Below are 17773 nucleotides of genomic sequence, written 5' to 3' on the forward strand. Positions count from 1 at the left end.
TTTTAGTTACAGTGAGCTTCACAGAACTGCTTCCCACTGCACGTTTCACTCTAGATGACCGTCCAGTTCAGTAAAAGCGTCTCTACAGGGAGTGGTGGCTAGGGAAACAGCCATCTGTCTGTCTGGCTTTGGGCTGGGGTAGCTTTTAACACCTCTGTAACACCGTCCACCGAGCACCAAGCTAACACACGGAGTTGGCACAGTTCAGCTGAGCTGTGGTAGCTCCAGGTTTGGGGCTATTTGTGGGTGAAGCTCTAACAGTGGGCTGTATGTGGCCATCGGATGAACAGACAGCCAAGCTGGGAATGAGGCTCAAGTCCTCATGAGAAAGGAGGAAACTGGGGGGCCTGGGCCTGTGTGGAGAGCCCTTCCACGATCCTTCGGGGTGCATCAAAGGGCATTCACAGACAAGGTCAAATCCTCAGCCAGCAATATTCTTAACTGGCACCAACCCAGAAGAGCAAAGAGTTCTCCTGCACAGGAGCTTGGACAAATGTTAAGCTTAACCAGATGCCCACCTTGGATAGTGGCAATTATACCGTTAAAAACAACTAGGTCTGAGCGGTGTTACTTTCTGGAATGCCTTCCAAATAATCTTTGAAATGAATGTACATCCAAAGTAACAATGCCTCTGGTTGCTATAGAGCATTTAAACATTCAGGGACTTCCGAGGTCAGTTAGAGTAGGTGGCCTCTGGGTCCCCGTTCTGATAATGCTTGCCTGCCGGTTCAGTGGCTACCTAAGGCCACTCCCTGGAGCCACCTTTCTGCAGGACCATTTGATTAAGTCAGATTGAACCTTAAACCCGCTTTCTAGATTAAAAGCGACGGACGTCATTTAACGCATCTGGAATTGTAACGACTCTACTCTAAATCACGCGTCCATTTCAGCAGTAATGAGTAAACAGGAGCCTCAGTGAACAGCTACTCTTGGGTGAACGCCCTTTTGTTGACAAAGTGTCCTTGGGCACAAAAAACTTGATGGAGCTGGGAGCTGTCCTGTTTCGTAGAAACTGTAGACAGACGTGGGCTGGACAGCGGGTGCCAAGCATGGACCCTGGAGCTGCAGAACCCAGGCTTGAGTCCGTCCCACCACTCGTGGGACAGAACCTTCCTAAGGCTGCCGCAGTGACTGTGCCACACAGAGCAGACGCCGGGAGCTCAGGAGGTGACCACCACACGGCGCTTAAAATCCGGAGTTCACGCTGCTCTCTGAACCACTCTGTGTTCACATCCAGAAAGAAAACGTAACCACTTAACTCGAAGCTGGAAATAAATACAATTCACAGTTGCAAAAGAAGTGCTCTGGAAGAAGGAGGAAGAGGGGATTCAAGCCTGTTTTTTTTTTTTTTTGATCTTCATGTTTTCTAATTTTTGTCACTAATGGGATTAATACATTCCACATGTGCCTGGCACAGAGTAAGCTCTCTGTGTGCGCATGCACGCTTAGTCACTTCAGCCGTGTCTGACTGTGACGCCATGAACTGTAGCCCGCCAGCCTCCTCGGTCGGTGGAAGCCTCCAGGCAAGAATACTGGGGTGGGTTGCATTTCCTCCTCCAGGGGATCTTCCCGACCACGGAATTGAACCCACACCTCCTGCGGCTCCTGCACTGGCAGGCAGGTTTTGTACCACTGAGCCACCTGGGAAGTGCGAGGTCGCTGTAGATGACGCTTTTAAATTGCCAGGGGCAGTCACAGCAAGCAAACAGGCAAAGCACTCAGGGTGCGGACGGACACACGGACACCTTCACGGTCCTTCTTTTAAGGACAGGCTCGCTCCCTCCTGCAGCATGTACAGTGCCACTGTTGTTCCTTGTCTGAAGAAGCGTCCTCCTTAGAACAGAGGGCTGAGTTCCTTAGGCCTGGCCCGCTTGGCTCATAGCCCGGCCTTTGAGCATCTCTCAACCACATGTGACCTGGCCAAGTGGCCTGTCTGGACTTGAGCTGCTCTCAGTCCTTCCTTCCCAGTCGTCTGTGCAGACCCAGCTCTGGTTCTGCTGTTTTCTTGACCTTCCTCCCACAGTGTCTGGAACACCACCATCAATTTAACGTGCGGTGGCTCCAAGGTTTCTGGTCCCGGAGGGTGGGCCCGCGGCACCCCGGCCAGGGAAGTCACCCGAGCGGGGTAGACGGGCCTCCCGGCTGGGGGCACGCTTGCTACTGGCCACACAGCGCTCCCGCTGGTCACGTCCCCAAGGAGCGAGGCAGCAGCAGGGAAATCAATTCCTCCCCGAAAGAGACCCATCTGGTTACAGATTTAATTATCACTGTGTTCTGTAATTATTGGCTTGCAAGGTAGCGCAGAGAAGGAAACGTCTCGTTTTCAGCTCCCTCCACCCCCGACCTCTTGAAATAAAACTGGCAAAAATAAAAAGAGCTTTCTGGGAAGCACTTAATCATTTAAACATTCATGAATCAGGAATACAAATAAAGGTCCCGAGTCTCCCGAGGAGCGAAGGAGGCGGCAGAAGGGCCAGGACAGCGAGAGGGGCCCCACCGGGTCTCCTCCTCCGAGGGGGCTGCCCCGGGCCCCACCGGGCGCACCCGGGGAAGGGCGCGCGCGGCCCTCGGGCGGGGAGGCGCGGCGAGCTCTCGCGCCCGGCGGGCTGTCGCCTCCTGGAGGTCACCGGGCCCTTGGGGCGGGGGCCGTCCACCCGGCGGCGCAGGTGGGGACGCGCGCGCACCGCCGGCGGGGTGCGGAGGGCGCACGGCGGGGGCGCACGGCGGCGGGCCCGAGCGCGGGGGCCGGCGCGGCCCGGGTTCTGTTCGGTTCGGGTCCGGGCGGCCCTGGGTCGGGGCGCGGGGCCGCTCCGGCGCGGCGGCTTTCTTCTGCTCGCGGTGATGTCATCGGCGGCAGCGGCTGGGGGCCGGGAGGCGGCGGCGGGGGCGGCGCCGGGCGGCCGCCGCAGGTTCATGTGCATCTAATGAAAAGGCGCTTGACAGTCGGCCAGGACGCACGCGAGGGAGCGCGAGCCGGCCGGACCGCGGCGCCGCCCGAGCCAATCGCCGTCGCCGGGCTCTCCATGGGCGAGCGGGAGGAGGGGGCGGTGGGCGCAGCCGGCCGGGCCGCGGCCGCTCCGAGGTGAACGGCGCCGAGACGCGCTCGCGGCGCGGGCAGGCCGGGCGCGCCGCCGCGATGAATTCCGCCGAGCAGACCGTTACGTGGCTCATTACCTTGGGCGTGCTGGAGTCGCCCAAGAAAACCATCTCGGACCCGGAGGGCTTTCTGCAGGCGTCTCTGAAGGATGGGGTGGTCCTCTGCAGGCTGCTGGAGCGCCTGCTGCCCGGCACCATCGAGAAAGTGAGTGCCACCCCCCCCCCGGCCCGGCCCGCGCACGCACCCCCGGCGGACAGGCCCGGGGCGGAGGGAGGCCCGGGCGGCGGGAGGCCCCGCGCGGACGGAGGCCGCGCGCCCCCCCCCCCCGGCCCCCGCCGCGGCCCGGGGTGCGCCGAGACGCGCGGGCGCGGGGTCGCCGGCGCCCGCACCTGGTGGCCGCGCGCGCGCGCGGAGGAGCCCACGCGCTTCCTTTGTGCGCGGGCCCGGGCGCGCGGGGGGCGCGCGGGCGGCGCGGGGGAGCCGGCGGCGGGATCCCGCCCGGGCTCGGGGCGCCATTGTGTGCGGGCCCGGCGGGGAGCGGGGGCCGCGTTCGAGGGGAGCGGCCCGAGGGGGCCGGGGTCGCAGGAGCCCCGCCCGCGGGAGGAGGCGCCGCTCCGGGCGACCTGAGCCGAAACCGGGCTGCGGCGCCCGCGGGCGTCCTCCCCGGCTTTGTTTGAACAGCTTTTGTTGCTGGTATCGTGTGAGACTTTCGGCCTCTGGTTCGCTGACCAGTTGCATTTTTAAAAGATCGTTTATCAGTCGCGGAGAGCTGGACTGGGAGATGGTGTGCTGACCTCCCCAGGGAAGAATTCTTCCTGTCTCCAAACCCGGAGGACCGCACACGGGGTCGGGAAGCCCTGGCGTTGTTCAGGGCCGGCCGCAAGTCCTAGGTTGCATTTTCAGGTTCATCCCTGGTTCGGAGCAGAACCCCGAGTCCCGCAGACCCGCTGCCCTTCTCGGTGACTTGCGGTTTCCTCGCGGCTGGAGTGTGAACCTTGGCCGCTGCTCTGAGTGATTCAACTTTGCTTTCCCCTGGCTCAGCTGACAAAGCAGGGCCGGCCGAACCGATAGGGCGCTTTTAAACGCGGTGGATCCCCGTGTCTCAGAAACACTACAGTCTTACCCCAGTTTCCCCCCCCCCATACATAATCTTAAGACCAAGTTTCTTAAATGGTTTAAATGTAGATATTAAAGTGCACCATAACTTGGAAAAATTATTTAATTTTTTAAATAGGGTGTATTGGCCCCAAAGGTACAGTATCAGTTTGCTAACAATGAAATGTTAATTAGGTGACTTTAGAAAGTAAAACGTTGACTCTTTTAAGTCTGTGCGTGTTCTGGCACTACATTTGAAAGGTCAGAAAAGACTGTATTCATCTGAATTGTGTACACATACTAGTTTCGGGTATTTTCTTACTTGGAGTGTATTTTTTTAAACTTTCTGTTTTATATTGGAATATAGCTAATTAACAATGCGGTGATAGTTTCAAGTGGAGACAAAAGAGACTCAGTCACACACACACGTATCCTTTCTCCCCCAAACTCTCCTCCCATCCAGGGTGCCACACAGAATCTGCATTTCACAAAGACTGTCCCCCTGTCTGTCCAGGGAGTAAAAATGTTGCTCCTCAGCAAACCTGGTGCCACAATAAAATTATGGCTCAAGACAGGAATAAAGAGCAGACGAACTTCCAAGGCACTCAGAATACTTTGTTGTCATCTGGATATCAGGACCTCTGGTAATAAGAGACAGATGTTGAGAAGCATTGAAAATGCATGCTAAGTTAACCAAAACAGGCTTATATAAAAAACGGTTCCATTTCTAAGAGTAAAGCTTTAAGAGACTTCAGAGGCTGTTTGATTCAAAACATGTCATTATCAATGCATAGGCTGTTTGGCATATTAACTGCATTCATATTGACTGGTGGACTTCAAGAATCACTCTGTTTTAAACTGTAGAAAGATTTTCTTAGAAAACTGTAGCCCTGCTTTCATCTCGGAAGCAACAAAGAGAGGAATGGCTAACGTTTAGTTTGCAGAAGCCAAACGGAAACAACCCAGCATGCTCTGAAACTGTGGTCGTTTGGGAACTTCTTATAGGGCAGCCACCCTGTATCACCACCCCCCGCCCGGAGGCCCCGACTGGTTTGTGTAGAGGGACCACAGTGCAAGTTCAACGTTAAAGTCGCAAATTATAGACACAGCGACCACTTCTCTGTGGTACAAAGGTAGGTTTGGGGAGTAAAATATTAGCCCTTCTCCGCCCCTGGAAACCCTGGGTTTCAGAAGTCTCATGAGCATTTTCCATTTCCTGAGGCACGTTATTTACTTGAACTTTCCCATGTTTGCGTGCACACCAGAGAACGTGCCTGTTTGCCAGAAAGCACACACGCTGAGCACCCTTCACCCCAGTGTGGGAACGCCAGGCCGAGGACGTTTCTTTTCCTTAGAGAGGAACGTTTGGAAACTTTGCCGAGTGTTCACAGGGGATCGAAAGGCTCTTGACTCGACCCCAGCTTGCCACACGAACACAAGGAAGACTGGTTAACGGGGTGCCAGCAGCCTGCAACTTAACTGTTTGCAAATTCACAACATGTGAAAGGAGCCATCAGATGGAGGCGAGCGTGGCGCAGAGGCGGGAAGAGCTGGGGCGGCTCGGGTTGCCCGTGTGCCTTTCATTAGGAAAGCCTGTCCCAGTGTGTTTCGTGCCTTCGGTAGCTTTGTTCTGTTTCGGGGCCGGCGAGAGGGTGAAGAAAGAAAGGGAAGTTCATCTCGGTTCAGATTGTTCTGCTCGCTTTGCAAAGCTTTCTGTCGAGGTTCCCTTCATGTGGCCTGCTTTTCTTTAGGCAGAAAGTCAGACGGGGACAGGAGGGGCTCAGAAACTTTCCAGGAGCGGTTCAGGCGAGACATGCAGTTTGTTGCTGCCGAGGGGGTCCTCTCTGCCGAAGGGGAGAGAACAGTGGGTGTTCTGAGGTCTGCTCGGTCTCCCTGGGTGAGCCCCTGCCGCTCTGATTCTGTCTGGTAACAGCCAGGATGCTTTTCTGCCCTGCCCACACTGTTTGCTTCCGTCATTCGTTTCCCCCATGATGAGAAACACGCGGAGGCCCCAGGGTCCAGGGAGCCCTCTGGGCACCTAGCTCCTTAGGTAACACTTTAACCGGCTCTGAACCATGTAGTCAGAGGGGCTGAAATTGAGAGGCTGTCATGCCCCAACCTCCAAAACTCCCGTACGACCAGGAAGACACGTTCGGATGATAGGAGTCGTGAAATGCTGCTTTACTTACTTCCTTACCTGGTTGTGGGATGCCCCTCGTGGCTGGCGGGGTCGTAGTTCCTCCGCCAGGAAGTGACCCCCGGCCCTGGGTGGTGAGAGTGTGGAGTCCTAACCGCTGCACCACCGGGGCGTCCCTGGGCTGCTTCAGTGTCCCTTGTTACTGCTGCAGGTGATGCTGCTCGATTCAAACACTCAGGGACCCGGATCCCTCTCTCTCTGCCCAGGAACACAGCACACACCGTAAGCCACCAAGTGTGGCCAGGAGACCCTCTCGCCACCTGTATCTGTGGAGTCACACGCACGGCCCTGTGGCCCTGCCGGTGCCTGAGCTGTGGTGTGCACTCAGACTTGTGGGAGCCGCCGGGCTGTGTGTTAGCTTCCTGCGACTTCGCAGCAAAGACCCGCAGGCCCGGCCTCACACACCAGGATTGGGCACAGCGTGGTGGGCAGGGCCGCACCCTCTGCAGGGGTTAGGGGTTTGTACTCCCTCCCCCCCAAGGTCTCTGCTGGTTCCTGGCTTGGGGCAGCACAGGTCCAGTCTGCCCACGGCACCCCCTGGGGTCTCCACTATGTGCGGATGCCCCTTTCATAAGGACTCGGGTCAGTGGATGAGGGCCGCCCTCCCAGAATAACACTGACTGTTTACATTGGCAATGACCTTGTTTCCAAATAAGGTCCCGTTCTGCCCTGGGGCTTGGGGCTGGAACATATGAATTTCTGGGGTCATGACCCAACCCATAACAGGTTGCACAGTAAGTTTGAATGAATCAGCTTATTAAGTATTTACGTGCCTGTAGGTGCAAGGTGCTATGGGAGACAAAAAAGAAAGCATACCAAGTTCTTAAGGCTTTGAGTCCAGGAGAAGACATAATTCTAAAAACGAGAGCAGTGTGGGGCTGAGGGAAAAGTCAGAAAGAATGTCCGGTGTAGACGGAGAGGGGCTGGGGAATGGGGAGCTGGAAGGGACACGCCCTGGGCTGTCCAGCCTTTGCTGAGTCTTCCGAGGCGTGGGTTAGAGTATGGTGTTTATTTCCCCAAACTGTGATCGCGGCTTTCCAGGTGGCTCAGCAGTAGAGAATCTGCCTGCCAATGCAGGAGACCCAGGTTCAGTCCCTGAGTGGGGAAGATCCCCTGGAGGAGGAAACGGCAACCCACTCCAGGATTCTTGCCTGGAATTGATTCCTGACTTGCTTTCTGCTCATTCTTGAGATTCTGGGTTGGGGTGGGGTAGAAGAAAAATACAGTCCTAGTGGCCACTGGACAGCGAGCGGTTCTGAGCATCCACCTGGAGAAGTGTGTGTTTTTTCTGGCCCCCTGAGAAGGATGTGGTCGGCTGTGTGGGGTAGTGTGAGGACCTTACTCCGGGCCAGTTGGTTTGGAAGCCCGTGCCCTGTAGCTGCCACAAACACCTGGTCATCTCAGGTGAAGCTCTCCAAGGGAAAGTTTCCAGAACGCGTGACTTCCTGTGTTTGTAAGGAGAAAACATCTTTAAAGTTTGGTATTACTTGCTGTATTGAGTTGCTTCTAATAAAACTGCTTGAGATTTCAGGATAGTTCCTTTTGTCATAAGAAACATCTGCTTTTGAAGCAGAGACTTTCAGATACTACTCAGCACCGAGGAGAGAGGGGCCATAACTGCGCTTGCTGCTTCACTCAGAACAAAGCAGACACAACTAAATTCCATTCAATTGGGACCGCCTCGCGTCGTCTCCCGGGAGGCACGCTTGAAGTGCTGGGGTGTCGATGCCGGCATTCCCAAGCGCGTGCACGCACGCACGCACAGGCACACGCGTGCGGAGTGAGTTGGGTTTGCTGGCACTGGGGAGGGGCCGCAGGCTGGCCTTCTGTCGGGGGAGATGTCCCCGGGGCCCTGGGGCGGCAGGGCGCGGCCTGTGTTCTCCTGGGGCTCGTGCTATGGATGGATGCGGCAGCGCGGTGGCCTTCCCGCATTTCTGTAAGCGCAGCCCACCGTCAGGTGCGTCTCCTTTCCAGAAAGCACTGAGCGCCCTGAGTGGCTAAACTGCTGTGGCCCCACGTGGCCCCCGCTTCACGGGGAGGACCCCGAGGCCCTGCGGTGTGCCGAGCCCAGGCACCCCGCTGGCAGGAGCTGGGGGCATCCCCCGGGGGTGCCCGCGGACCCAGGCGGGACCTTCCAGGTGGCCTTGGTGAGCCCCGCCTGCGCCCCCGTCTGCTTCGGGGGTCACCAGCCAGGGCGGGAAGGCCGCTGACATGAGCGGCCACGGCGGATGAGAGCGCAGGGTTAGGTCTGCCGCCGTCCGCGGGCGTCCCGGGAGGGAAGGGGCGGCGTGTTGCCGTGTGCAGGCGCAGGTTGGCGGGGGGCAACGGCAGGGAAGCGGGGCGCTGGAGCCGGTCCCGGGACGAGTCTCCGAGAGAGGTGGCCCTGCGCAGGACGCCCCCACGGACAAGTGTTCAGCTCTCGTCCTGGCACCTGCTAAGCTCCGCTGGGGCTCCTGGGCCTTCGGACCCTGAGTTCACTCAGAATCCATCTAAGCTGAGATTTAAAACAATGCCGTGTGAGTGTGCGCGCGCGCGCGTATGTGTGTAATACATTTACTTGGCGGGACTGTCTCTAGACTTTCAGGCTGGCATTGCACGGGGGTCAGGAGAAGGTAGCCAGGGTCCCGAACACCGTTTGGGAGCTCACCTCTGACCAGGGCAGCACCGGGTGCTGGGAGGCCCATCGCTTCCCAAGACCCACTCTGCCCCCGGGACCTGTACCCTGGGGCTGTCCCAGGATGTGCTCCAGAATTTTCCATTTGCTGTGTGACTTTGGACAACCTGCCCGACTTCTCTGAGCCTGACTTTCTTCCTCCTAAAAGCAAGATTAGGGCTTCCCTAATGGCTCAGTTGGAGAAGGCAATGGCAACCCACTCCAGTGTTCTTGCCTGGAAAAATCCCATGGATGGAGGAGCCTCATGGGCTGCAGTCCATGGGGTTACTAAGAGTCAGACACGACTGAGCATCTTCACTTTCCCTTTTCACTTTCATGCATTGGAGAAGGAAATGGCAACCCACTCCAGTGTTTTTGCCTGGGGAGTCCCAGGGACGGGGGAGCCTGGTGGGCTGCCGTCTGTGGGGTCGCACAGAGTCGGACACGACTGAAGCGACTCAGCAGCAGCGGCGGCAATGGCTCAATGGGTAAAGAATCCGCCTGCAGTACAGGGGACACAGGAGGCGTGGGTTCGATCCCTGGGTTGCGAAGATCCCCGGGCGAAGGAAACGGCAGCCCACTCCAGTATTCCTGCCTGGAGGATCCCATGGACAGGGGAGCCTGGCGGGCTACAGACCATGGGGTCGCAAACAGTCGGACAGAATGAGCGACAGAGAGAGAGAAAGTCAAGGTTGACCGTTGCTGTCTGGAGGAAACGGCCTCATGGGCCAGGAGGGCTGCTCCTAGGGTGAGAGAGAGAGAAAGTCAAGGTTGACTGTTGCTGTCTGGAGGAAACGGCCTCATAGGCCGGGAGGGCTGCTCCTAGGGTGAGTGAGTGGACGCGAGGGGCCGTGTGCAGTGCTGGCTGTGGGCCAGGTCCTTGTAGATGATGCTTTTATAGATCAACGCCCGAAACTTGTGCTATGTCCAGGAAAACGCTAAGCCAGGACTTGGACCTTAAGGCCACCCACATCCGGGAGTATTTCCTTATTCTCACAGCTGGACAGGCTCTTGCCGTCTCAGGGTGCTGGCGGCCCTTCCTTCTCACCCTCATGGATACCATTGTCTGGGGTGGTGGGATCACAGATTGGTTCCTGGGTCCTCTGCTTAGCTGAAGATCCCCGCGCAGCTGCTGAGCGCACGCAGCTGCTGGCCCGAGGGGCCAGAGGGCTGGCTGGGGGCTCGGGTTTCGTGCGTCTAGGGTTTCGTGCATGGGAAGGGCCCAGAGCCACAGATGGGCAGTGAGGCCCGCCAGCCCCCTGTGTCTGCACTAGGAGGGCGTCCGGGCTGTCCTGGGCGTGTGTGTCCTGGGTACGATTTCTGATGTTTCCTCTCCTCCTCAGTTCTACCAAGTTAGGGTTGGGTCATTTGTTTCCTTATTTTTCTTTGTCTAACTTTGGCTCTGTATTTCTTGTTTTATGAACCAAACTGGTAGTTCTCAGCCTTGCTTCTGTGGGATACTTCTGTAATCCAGGAAGAGGGGTGGGATGTTTGTACATTTCCAACACATTTGTTCAGAATTATTTTAGTCTTCATTCCAGTGTCAACATATGTAACCGATGTATTTGTTATGTTCCTACTGTGTGCATGCTAGTGTGCCCATCATACATGTGGAAACACACACACACGTGTGTTCTGTGCTGCCTTTTCAGGCAGTCGTAAGAGAGACCGCAGGGTCCGAAGTGTAAAGCATTTGTGAATTCTCAGTGGGAGGCATTGTCAAGGCACCATGCTGCCCAGACTCATCATTTTGCAGGCAGGTTCGCTGAGGGCAGCACCACGTGGCTGTGGAGGTTGAGCACTGTGCAGCCTGGGGGGGTCATTCACACTGCAGTCTAAATGAATGGGGTCTCCAGGACTGCTGGGGCAATGGGGCGTAGAGGCCAGCCTCCATGGAGGTCAGCTTCGTAGGGCACACCACGGGTCAGAGAAGGGCCATGGTAGGTTACGGAGGAGGCCCCCCCGCCCCTCCTCACTGCGCCCCTGTAGCCACGCTCCTCACCCCTTGTCAAGTCACACTGCAGCTCTTCCCATCGAGGGGTGGGGTGGGGCCTGTTTCCTCACTTCTTGCATCTGGGCTGACCTTGACTTGTTCTGGTAACGGATGTGGCAGACAGGGGCAGGCAGCAGTTCTCAGGAGGCCTGGTGTGTTTCCATGCTCTCTCAGAGCCTGTGTGCACCCGGGACCAGCCCGGGCCCCACCCGGGTCCCAAATGCTGCGGGATGCAAGACCACAGGGCCAGGAGCTCAGCTGTGCCTGCTGAACCCTCCTGGGCCCACCTGCAGCCCTCCGAGCCCATTCATGGGCCAGTCCAGGCGAGGTCACCAGAGCTGCCACCTTGATCAGAGGTCCCCGCTGCCACGTGAGCCCAGGCGAGCTGCGCGCGGCCCCGCGGACAGAAGCACAGGCTCGCTGCAGCGGCCGCCGAGGCTTGGTGGCTGCTTGTTCTGCAGCCTCCGGTGGCGGTGGGCGCGGTACATGGCTTGAGAGCTCAAGTGGTGTTTTGTGCGTGACTGTAATTGCTGTTATCCCGAGAGCAGCCTTTAGAAAGGAACCGATGAGGTTCCTATCTTTTCTCTAAAGAAGGTGCATGCGATTCAGAACCCAAACAACTGTAGCACTGGAAGCCTCTCCCTGCTGACATCTAATGCTTTTATTTAAAGCGGGAGCCCTGGCGTCCAGCTTTGCTTTGAAGTTGCAGTTCCTGGCAGAAGTCGTGTTCTGGCAGCATGATTTTTTTAGCAGTCAAGCAGAAATCCTTAGAACAGCCTGGTTTGGATTATCTGCAAACCCTCTGGCCTGTGGTGGCCCTTTCCCCTCCATCCTGAGTGTCTCACTGCTGAGTCTCTGCTGGGAACACACCTTCCCACCGACTCCCTGAGCTTGAGATGGCCTAAGTTCATAAGAGACTTTTTTTTTGTACTTAAAAATTTTTTTATTACTTCAATTTAATCTGGCAAATTAATTTTCTAACTTTTGAAATATAATGTGTTTATGCTCAGTGACGTCTTAGAGGAAAATATACTTTGGGTAACAGACGCATCTTAGTTGTTAAAAAGATCTGATTAAAACGTTTGACACACCATTGTTTAGAAGTTCACAAGGGACTTTTAACTCCAGCTGAAGTTAGTAAATTTGTTCAGGAGGCTTTTGTCAGGAATATAGACTTTCTGAAAAAAGCCTGTTGCTTTCTGTGTGTGTCTGTGTGGTCAGTCGCTCAGTCGTGCCCGACTCTGTGTGACCCCATGGACGCAGCTCACCAGGCTCCTCTGACTGCAGGATTTCCCAGGCAAGAATACTGGAGTGCGTAGCCATTCCCTTCTCCAGGGGATCTTCCTGATCCAGGAATGCATACCGAAAGGTTATGACTTTGTCCTTCACTCTGTGAAGAATGCTGTAGGAATTCTGACAGAAAGCTGGGAGCTGGGGAGGCCTTGTCCTGGCCCCTAGGCCGGGTTGCTGGCCTTCCGGAGGAGCCAGAGGCGTGGGAACACACCCCCCCTCAGCTTCCACTTCTCTGGTGACCGCAGGGCTGTCTCTCTGCGGTGCTGGAGAAACTGCCTTGCTCAGCGACGTGCGTAGCAGATTTCTTCTCATGGAAACGTGAAGTTTTCTGGTTGTGGGTCTTCTATTTGTTAAGGCATTTTTGTTTCCTTTGAAAACAAGGCCCATAAATAGAACGGGGTTAGATTCTCAGCAGCCTCTTGGCAAAGGTTACGCTTCCAGAGGGCAGCACGCTCTGAAGCCATGCCTCTGGGTGGGGAGAGCCTGGAGCCGAGCGGCTCCCAGACTTCATCTCTGGAAGAGGAATGGGGAGGAAGGTTTTGTTTCTCCTTCCTCTGACCTCTGACCAAACACGGTTATGTAGATTGAACCCGAGTAACTGCCTTGTCCGAGAGCCCAGCCTGGGTCTTCAGATAACTCACAGTAACTATTTAATTGGGTGTGAGTCTTAAGGCATCCTGTTTATAAATAGTTAGACCGATGTTCCGGGAGTAAGCGGGAACTCACCCTGCACAGGCTTTAAGTCTTCTGTGGGGTGGAATAGAGCTGCCATCTTAAGGAGCTAGAACAGTAAAGGCAAGTTAAACCCTAAGTACGCAACAGACAAAACAGAATAAAGAAGAACTCGATGACCAACCAGTGACGTGGAAAGCAGGAAATTACTGGAGACAGCAAAACCCAAAGCTTATTCTCTGAGAAGACTCCACAGAATTGATGACCCTCTTAGACTGATGAGGAAAAATGGGGGGAAGACCCAGAGCAGTCAGCCTAGTGGTCAGCGATGTTACCAAGGGCACCTGCGCTCGGGGAGGGGCTGAGTGTAGGGGCTAGGGGATGTTGTCGGAACCGGGGCAGCATGGACCCGGAGGTTGGGGAGCAGAGTGTGGGGCTGAGAGAGTGGGGGCCCGTGGGATCTGAGGATGCGTGAACTTGGGGTGGGTTTTCACAGCCTGATGCTCACCAACTGTAGGAAATCTTCTTAAGAGGAAGTTGACCTTCAGCAGTTTTTTTTTTCTTGATAAAGGAGACTTTAGAAAACTGTTCCTTTCAGTGGCTTCAGGGAAACACATCCGTGTGGTTTTCCCCTCACTTCCTACATGTTTTAACATGGGTTCAAGTCCGGCCAGTGTGTTGAGGCTGAGCAGTGGTCGGTCTGAGCCCCTCTGAGATTTACAACTTAAAAAAAAAAATCAATTTGTTTTATCTTTTTTTGAAAATCTGTTTTTAAAAATTTAACATTCAGTTTCGGCTGGGCTGGGTCTTCGTTGCTATGCAGGCTTTCTCTACTTGCGGCAAGCGGGGCCTACTCTGTAGTTTTCCTGCCCAGGCTTCTCACTGTGGCGGCTTCTCTTGCTGTGGTTTCAGGAGTTGTGACATGTGGGCTCAGGAGGCGAGGGTCCTGGGCTCTAGGGCGCCGGCCCAGGGGGCGGGGGCCTCCGGGCTCTAGGGTGCGGGCCACCACCCCCTCTCGGGCTCTAGGGCGCAGGCCCAGGAGGCGGGGGCCCCCGGGCTCTAGGGTGCGGGCCACCAACCCCTCTCGGGCTCTAGGGCGCGGGCCCAGGGGGCGCGGGCCCCTGGGCTCTAGGGCGCGGGCTCATGGGGTGTGGCCCCCTGAGCTTAGTTGCTCCGTGGCATGTGGGATCTTTCTCCACCAGGGATTGAACTCGTGTCTTGCATTGGTAGGTGGCTTCTTTGCCACTGAAGTGCTAGGGAAACCCCTGTCTTATCATAAATGAATTCACGTAGGTGTTGAATCTCCCCGGTTTGATTCATTTTACAGTGAGTGAATGGCTTTTTAGGTAAAGATAGGGGTGGTTGAGAACCTGCTACTCTAGGCTGTCTCTACGTGCTGCCGACGTTTGAGAATCCAGGTCCATTGGAGGGAAGGCCTTTTAGGGATGTCAGTGTACAGTTTTCAGGAAGTTCAGGTTGAAGTCAAAGACTATTTGTTTCATAATTTTGTGAATATATGCACATCTCTCCTGGGCCTTGCTCTCTCTTTCTCATGTAGAAAACACTCCCAATTAGTTACATATTATAATAAATGAAGGGAGATGAAAGTAAGTCGAGTGTTTACTGGGAATACTGTCCCTAAACAACCTCAGTGAGTGTAAGCAATGTTTAGCTTTTGGGTGTTATTTTTCCCATTCAAGGGCTTCCCTGTAGCTCAGTTGATAAAGAATCTGCCTGCAGGGCAGGAGACCCTGGCTCGATTCCTGGGTCGGGAAGACCTGCTGGAGAAGAGAAAGGTTACCCGCTCCAGTATTCTTGGGCTTCCCTTGTGGCTCAGCTGGTAAAGAATCCACCTGCAATGCGGGAGACTGGGGTTCGATCCCTGCATTGGGAAGATCCCCTGGAGAAGGGAATGGCTACCCACTCCAGTATTCTTGCCTGTAGTCCACGGGGTCTCAAAGAGTTGGACATGGCTGAGGGACTTTCACTTCACTTCAGTTTCCCATTCAAAGCAATAAACCCACACCCTCCAGTCTGTCTCCTTGTGTGGGGGATGGGGGCTCATCAGTTGTTTTTCCTCCTTAGTCCTTTTCCTTTGAGAGACGAAGTGGCTTCGTGGTAAAGAGTCCACCTGCCTGTGCAGGAGGCTCGGGAGATGTGGGTTTGATCCCTGGGTCAGGAAGACGCCCTGGAGGAGGAGATGGCAGCTCACTCCAGTATTCTCGCCTGGAGAGTCCCAGGAATGGGGGAGCCTGGTGGCTGCAGTCCGTGGGGCCGCACAGAGTCGGACATGACAGAGCGTGCACACGCGTGGTAGGGACAGTATCGTTGATAAGGACGTTGCAGGAAGTCATCTCTTCCCTCTCTCCCCCACCTCTCACTTCCGCTGAGGAGCCTGTGCCTTGAAATTTCTGGCTTGGGATGGTTTCCTTTTCCTTTTTCTTAGAGCTGGAAGCATAGCTGCCCAACAATGAATTTTTGTATAAAAATGTTTACAATTTTACATCAAAGTTACGAGTGAAGCTGCTGACATCGCAGTTGGCAGTAGCTGTGTTTCGGTGGCGGTTCCTCGCTTTGCACCTTTGGCACAGGTGGTTACATGTTTCTTACACGCGAGTGTGCCCAGAACCTCCTGGATGGCTTGTGAAGACACAGACTGCTGGGCTCCACGCAGAGTTTCTGATGTCACAGTCCAGGTTGCGGAGGGTGGGCATTTCTCATGGGTGCACGGGACACGCTGACGCTGCAGGTCCAGGGGGCACATTTCAGGACCACTCACAGCCCCCAAGCTCATCGGCCCGGCGGTGCTGTAACCTGGGGCCAGCCCGATGACATGCACGGCGCTGCAAGCACAGGGGACCACGGTGTGAGCCCCCGGGGGCTTCCCCATAGGTGAGCGTGGGCTGCTTGCTGGCCTGGTGTGCTCCCCACCCCTGTGCTTGGGAAATGTCCTAACCTAGTGCTTTTCAGTTCAGAGCAGCGGACCCCAGGCTGCTTGACGGTGGGCTTTTGGAGCCTTGGAACGTGGCGGTCGAGCGCTTGGAAAGAAATCCTGCCTTGGATTGGAAGGGGCACTTGGAATTTATCTGCAAAATGGGATTCCTCCCCTGTCTGTTTACTTCTAGAAATTCTTGTATAAAACAGAAGAGAAACACAGTCTCCATTAAGAGACCAAGCTCAGAAGCTTGCTTGTGATTTGATGACTATTTTATTTAAGTCAGGGCACTTAAGGCAGGATCCTTGAAGTATTCATATTAGGGTTGGGAGGACCTGTAGCTCAATAAGAGGATGAGTCACTAAAAGCTACCAAAAGAGAGACTTGTAGGTAAGGGTTCTGTCTAAAACTGAGGCTTTCAAGGGGAGAGGCAGAGCAGCCGTGCTGTGGGCTTGGGGCTGGGCGGCATCCAGCTCCAGGTGAAAACACGCTTCAGTGTGGGGGTCCGCAGGGCCGTGCCTCCTCCTGCTGCCTCCCACGGGTGGTGGGCCTGGGTCCTTAGGCCGGGCACCCTTCTCCCTGCAGGTCTGTAGGGGTCCGTGCTTGTTGCTGGCTTTCCACCACTGCTAAGGAGTCTGTGCTTTTCAGTTCAGCAGCCAATTAGAAGGCGTCCCTGGTGGCTCAGTGGTAAAGAATCTACTTGCCAGTGCAGGAAATGCGAGTTCGACCTCTGGGTCGGGAGGATCCCCGGACAAGGAAGTGCTCCAGTGTTCTTGCCTAGAAAATCCCATGGACTGGGAGCCCGTTAGGCTCGGTCCATGGGGTTACCAAAGAGCCCCAACACAGCTTAGCGACTGCACAACGAAGGCCAATTTAAAGTGCACGTTGTCACTGGATGCTGGAGAAGACAATTTCTGGCAACCCCGCCACCCAAGTGCGGTCACGTATGCGGCTTTTCTAGATGATACTGTACTGCCGAGGTGACCTTCAGGGGCCATCTCCTTCAGGTGAAGGGGACTGGAATCCCCTGACAAGGGTTTTCAAGCCGCCCTCATAAAAAGGCTTCAGAAAACAATTACAGATTCTTTTGAAACAAATGGAAAGCTAGGAAATCTTAGCAAAGAAAGAGGACTTGTAAAGAAAGAAATGTGGAAATTACCGAGCTGAGATGTAGAGTAACTGAAGCCCAGCTCACTGCACGGGCTCAGAACTCGAGGGGAGGAGACCAGATCCGTGGGCCTGGGAACTTGGTCTGCTCAGATTGAGGGACAGGGAGGAAGGGACCGAAGAAAGGGGACGTGGTAGGTGGCGGCGAGATGACCCAGGCTGGGATTCCGGGAGGGCGGCGTCAGCGTGTTCCAGCTCCCCGGTGAGGCTTAGGACCCGAGCACAGTGCCGGCCATGGGCAGGAGGCGAGGCCTGGGGGAGCCGGCCAGCTGGTTATGGGCCCTACCTGGAGTCAGCGGTCATCCTGAGTGACAGGGAGCTGGCCCTGAAGCCAGAGAGCTGGCGCTCGGCGGCGCCCGGCTGACCGAGGCCTGGTGCCCATGGAGGGGACCGGAGCCCGGAGCCCGTGCTGGCCGCCCTCGGAGCGCTGGGCGGCGGCTGGCGGCCGGCCTCAGGCAGAGCCTTCGGTAACAGGATGCATCCGTCAGCCTCGACAGAAAGGGCTCACGGGTCTCTGCTGAAACCCAGAGCGGCCTTTGCGTCTCCGGGCCGTTTTGGCTACGGCGAGTGTATCTCCGTGCGCTTTTCACGCATGGTTCCTGGGCCGGATATTCAGCTCTCGCGTCACACCAGCTGCCTTCATCTTTGGCTCCAGGTGATGGCGGCGTGAC

At 55.9% G+C, this 17773-nt stretch overlaps 1 protein-coding gene across 5 annotated transcripts in view; it reads left to right on the forward strand.

The window, feature by feature from the left end:
* The first annotated feature begins 1343 nt into the window (after positions 1-1343).
* Positions 1344-17773, forward strand: part of ARHGEF7 (Rho guanine nucleotide exchange factor 7) — a 103158-nt gene continuing 86728 nt past the window's right edge. For all 5 annotated transcript variants that reach the window (XM_069602455.1, XM_069602450.1, XM_069602449.1 and 2 more), the window contains exon 1: positions 1344-3301. In XM_069602455.1, the coding sequence (XP_069458556.1) occupies positions 3137-3301 (165 nt within the window). In that variant the 5' untranslated portion in view covers positions 1344-3136. The remainder of the gene's footprint in view (positions 3302-17773) is intronic.

This window comes from Ovis canadensis, chromosome 10 (genome assembly GCF_042477335.2).
Source record: "Ovis canadensis isolate MfBH-ARS-UI-01 breed Bighorn chromosome 10, ARS-UI_OviCan_v2, whole genome shotgun sequence".
In the NCBI taxonomy this organism is placed as follows: Eukaryota; Metazoa; Chordata; class Mammalia; order Artiodactyla; family Bovidae; genus Ovis; species Ovis canadensis.